At 31.9% G+C, this 5,000-nt stretch overlaps 1 protein-coding gene across 4 annotated transcripts in view; it reads left to right on the top strand.

Annotated features, from left to right (window-relative positions):
* LOC113820313 (inositol hexakisphosphate and diphosphoinositol-pentakisphosphate kinase 2) overlaps positions 1 to 5,000 on the top strand; it is a 124,488-nt gene that overhangs the window by 92,869 nt on the left and 26,619 nt on the right. For all 4 annotated transcript variants that reach the window (XM_070142647.1, XM_070142645.1, XM_070142644.1 and 1 more), the window contains 6 exons: positions 578 to 812; positions 1,229 to 1,437; positions 1,681 to 1,907; positions 2,130 to 2,281; positions 2,499 to 2,613; positions 3,224 to 3,351. In XM_070142647.1, coding sequence (XP_069998748.1) covers positions 578 to 812; positions 1,229 to 1,437; positions 1,681 to 1,907; positions 2,130 to 2,281; positions 2,499 to 2,613; positions 3,224 to 3,351 — 1,066 coding nt within the window. The remainder of the gene's footprint in view (positions 1 to 577; positions 813 to 1,228; positions 1,438 to 1,680; positions 1,908 to 2,129; positions 2,282 to 2,498; positions 2,614 to 3,223; positions 3,352 to 5,000) is intronic.

Here is a 5,000-nt window from a genome sequence, read left to right as displayed (position 1 = left end):
TTGATGTCTTTAGTTTTTTCTTTGCATGCCTTTGCTTTCTGCTGAAAGGCTGATTATGTTTGATTCATTGCTCTGTCTTTTAAACTGACAGGAAAGCTTTTTATATATTTGTTTTTGATCATGCTTTTGGTTTTAATTTTGTGTGTGTATTTCTTGTTATATTTTTTTCAGATTTTATTTTCTGAAAATCTTTGATTCATTTGATGTTTGCACAGGTTTCATTACTGATTAAAGTCAGCATCACAGCACATATTTTAGCTATGTGAAGAAGATTGTTTTCACAGGTCATGCTGTGCATCATATATGTAGCCTTCAAGTAAATCTGCCTAAAATGAAATCACTCAGCTTTGCACAGTAATTAGTGCCTCCTTTTGCCAGTCTGAAGAAAATATAGGTGAACTTAGATTGTTAGGAAAACAGCAGTAGAGAAAGTCTCAAGTTAGTGGACAAGTTTAGAAAAAGTAGAGAAGAATTTTTGATGTCGATTTAAAGAGGAAATCAGCATCAAAATGCCAACTCAAGGGACTCATTCCCACCAAGGAACTCACCCTCCACAATTTCTGGCCCCCCAAACCAGGTGAGTATGCTGGTACACAGGGTCTGGGCCTCCTACGCCTCCATTCAACCTACCGCCATGACCTTAAGATCTACGCCAGCGATGAGGGGCGGGTCCAGATGACAGCAGCAGCTTTTGCTAAGGGACTTTTGGCACTGGAAGGGGAGCTCACACCAATACTCGTGCAGATGGTCAAGAGTGCCAACACCAATGGGCTCCTGGACAATGATTGTGACTCGTACAAACACCAGAACATGTGTGTGATGCATCTTGAGTTTATTTGTGTCTCTTTGTTTTTATTTTTTGTAATTTAATGCTGTTCATATTGTGTAGACATGGATGTTAATATTGTCCATGATTTAGGTCAACATAAACAAGGTGATATATCATTATATTGATTTATCCAAATAAACCTGTTGTAAAAAAGGAAACCAACCATTGCTTACTGGAAAAAGGAAACATAAAACACTAATTTCTTTGTATTAGTAGTTTTTATATACCTGTGCATAATGTATACTCAAGTAAACTATCTTCATAGATGAAAAAATATGAAGAACTTATATGAGTACTGGATGTTTTAAAAGAATCAAAGAGTATACAAAGATATGAGCTTGATGGAGATAATAGGTCCTAAGAGTAAGCTTAACTATGAAAATCATTATACATTTTTAGGGTGAAGAACCGTCTCCATGAGGCCATGCAGCAGGACCACGACCTCACACAAGAAGACATGGAGAAGCTCAATCCTACTAACTCCAGGTCCATCTCGACAGCACTTGAGTTCATCCAGAACCCAGTCAGGATGTGTGAACATGTTTATGGACTCATCAAGAAGCTCAATGAAAGGATTAAGATTAGAAAGGAAGATCAAAAGACAAAGGGTAAGTGATCTAATTATTTATCCTTTATTTTTTTTCATGTTATTGTTGTAAGAAGGGGGTAAGCAGTTTTTAATTTTTCATGTCAAGTTATTTTTTTCTCTTTCTTACCTTTTTCTTTTTTACTCCTCTTTTTTCCCTTTTATCTCTTCAGTTATCTATATTACTTCTACATATGGAATGATTTGATCTTTGTCCCATAAGATATTACAGATTCCAGACAAGTACAAATCTTTGACTTCCCAGACTTGCCCCTGTACCATGGTGAATCTTGGGAATTGATGCAGCGCAGATGGGCCAAGCTTGAGAAGGATTTCAGAACCAAGAACCGGAATTTTGACATTTCCAAGATCCCTGACATTTACGACTGCATCAAATATGACCTCCAGCACAATCACCATACACTGCAGTTTGAGTATGCAGAAGAGCTTTACAAATGTGCAAAATACTTGGCTGATGTTGTGATTCCTCAGGTAGGTTTGTGTTAGGTGTCTCAAAATTCTTATTTCTATTTGTTATTATTATTATTTTTTTACTACGGTCCTTTTTAATAGATAAATTTTTAAATGCATTTGAACTTGTTTTTGCTCATAATGTGATGATCCTAGTGCTACCTAGAATGGCATTTATTCCCATTATTTCCCACATAACTGCATATTTATCACATTTGTAAAATGAGATGTTATACCTTCCAGGAATATGGCATGACCCAACAAGAGAAACTAGCCATCGGTCAAGGCATTTGCACTCCTCTTTTGAAAAAGATCCGAGCTGACTTACAAAGGAATGTTGGAGAAGAGGAGAGTGAGGAGAATCAAGGGGAAAGCATCAACCGGTTAAATCCAATGTAAGCTCTGGATGATTTACTGTTTCCAGGAGTGAGGTTGACGGATTTTTAATTTTTGATTATTGTTATCTATTTTCCGTACCTATTAATTTTCATTTTGTTTTTGTTTCACTTTTTGTATTTCATCTTTATACTGCCAATATTCTCCATTTGCTAATTAAATTTTTTCTTTTCATGATATCATTTGCTAATTTCTAATATCAACTTATCGTCCCAGATATTCCCACGGGGTCAGCAGTCCAGGACGCCATGTTCGCACAAGGCTTTACTTCACCAGCGAGAGCCACATCCACTCACTTTTGACCGTTCTTAGATTTGGAGGATTAATAGATGTGAGAATTTTTTGTTGCTGAACTTTTATTTCAAAAATGCATTCATTTAGAGATGAACTGCCAAATGTGCTATTTTCTCTGTCTTAAATGCTATAGGTTAAAATAGTGTTGGGATTTATTGAAGGGGCTGCCATGCAGCTCAATTTTTTTTGCTTTTTGGAAATGTAAGTGTTGGATGCTTAAACCATTGGATCTGGGTGCTTCACTGCCTGCACGTGGCCCAAAACATATATGCATACATGTACATATTCATATTCATATTCATATTCATTTTTACATATATGTGTATATATATATATATATATATATATATATATATATATATATATATATATATATATATATATGTATATGTATATATGTATATATATGTATATACATATATATATCCATATACATATACATATACATACACATACACATATACATACACATACATACATATACATACATACATACATATATATACACACACACACACACACATACACACACACACACGCCCATGCACACGCATACAGATGGGCGTGCCCCCCCCCCCACACACACACACAAACACACGCACACGCACACACACCACTATTACTAAAAAAAAAAAAATTACCCTCAGACCATGAAAGACGAACAATGGCACCGTGCTATGGACTATGTAGGTGCTGTATCAGAGCTGAATTACCTCAGCCAGATTGTCATAATGCTGTATGAAGACCCAACCAAGGACCCAACTTCAGGTGACAGGTGAGCGATGCTGTCAGTCAGGTTTGTCTTGGCCTTACGTCTGTTTTTTTATCTATTAGATATGCCTGTGCATTTTGGAGTTGTTGTTTTTTGTGGCTGTAGTTAGATTTTTAAGCCTATTTTTCTCTCCTTTTAAGTTTTTGTGCTTTTTGTGTAATGTAGATGGTAATTTCTCTCAGTTAAACAAAAACAAATAAATAAAAAAACAAAAGATGTTTTTTGAAAATAAGCCCTTTGCAATGAACCAAGTCTCAATATTTGTTCATTGTTCATGTTTTCCTTTCTGTATATAAAAAAGTTCTTAGGAAAGAAGAAGAACAAGATGTATAATGTGCACAGAGTTTGTTCATTTTTTAATAATACTGTTCCAGATATTCCAGGTTTCCTCATTGCAAGATCAGTCTGTATCTCAAAGAAAGAGAAAATTGGCATACTAAAAGAGAAAGATTTAAAGTTTTTTTCCTTCCCTTTTTTTAGATCAGTTTTTTTTCTTGTTTTATGTACTTTCAGGTATGTGAGAATACCATTTACAGTCATTGTTTAAACTTGAGTTTGCTAAACTTTTACAGATGTTGATCTTCACTGTCTTTGTTAGATTACACACTTTTATGTATGGATTTGAATTGATAGTTTCTTAGATTGTATTGTGGGAGACATGGCTATTTTGAAATGGACGTTAAAATGTAATAAATGATTACAAACCAAAGTTTCAAGATGTATGGTAATCATAAAAAAGATGTGTATATATATATATATATATATATATATATATATATATATGTATATATATATATATATATATATATATATATATATACATATATACATATATACATATATACATATATACATATATACATATATACATATATACATATATATATATATATATACATATATATATATATATATATATGTATATATATAAATATATATATATATATATATATTATATATAAACATATATATATAAATATATATATTATATATATACATATACATATAAATATATATATACATATATACATATATATGTATATTATATATATACATATATATATATTATATATATACATATATATATATATATTATATATATACATATATATATATTAAATATATACATATATATATATATATATATTATATATATACATATATATATATATATATATATATATATATATATATATATATATATATATATATATATATATATATATATATACACACACATATTTAAGAGGTGGTTCACAATTTTCAAAATTTTCACAAGCATACAAACCATACTTAGGGGAGGGGGTCAGCGACTGGTGTACTCTTCCAAATTTTAAAGGCGTAATTTTTTGTTTGTGTTTGTTTGTTTGTGTGTTGGTATGTTTGATATATGCTGTATAATTCACCTGGCACTATTCTTGCGCATGCAAAATATTTCCACTCCTTTAGACTATTGAGATTTCTTTTATGAAAATAAACAGTGGTATATATTTTATCCAGTTATTCAGCTATTTGAGATGTTTCATACAAAGATGATAGGAATAAAGTAACCTCCGTGAACATCAACATTTTCTTGTACACTTTTTAAGGGAGAGAGGGGGATATCCAAAAAGTATACGTTTTGTACACTTGTGAAATTGTTGAAAACTGTG

This window comes from Penaeus vannamei, chromosome 29 (assembly GCF_042767895.1).
Source record: "Penaeus vannamei isolate JL-2024 chromosome 29, ASM4276789v1, whole genome shotgun sequence".
Taxonomy (NCBI): domain Eukaryota; kingdom Metazoa; phylum Arthropoda; class Malacostraca; order Decapoda; family Penaeidae; genus Penaeus; species Penaeus vannamei.
This window is presented reverse-complemented; position numbering and strand designations above follow the sequence as displayed.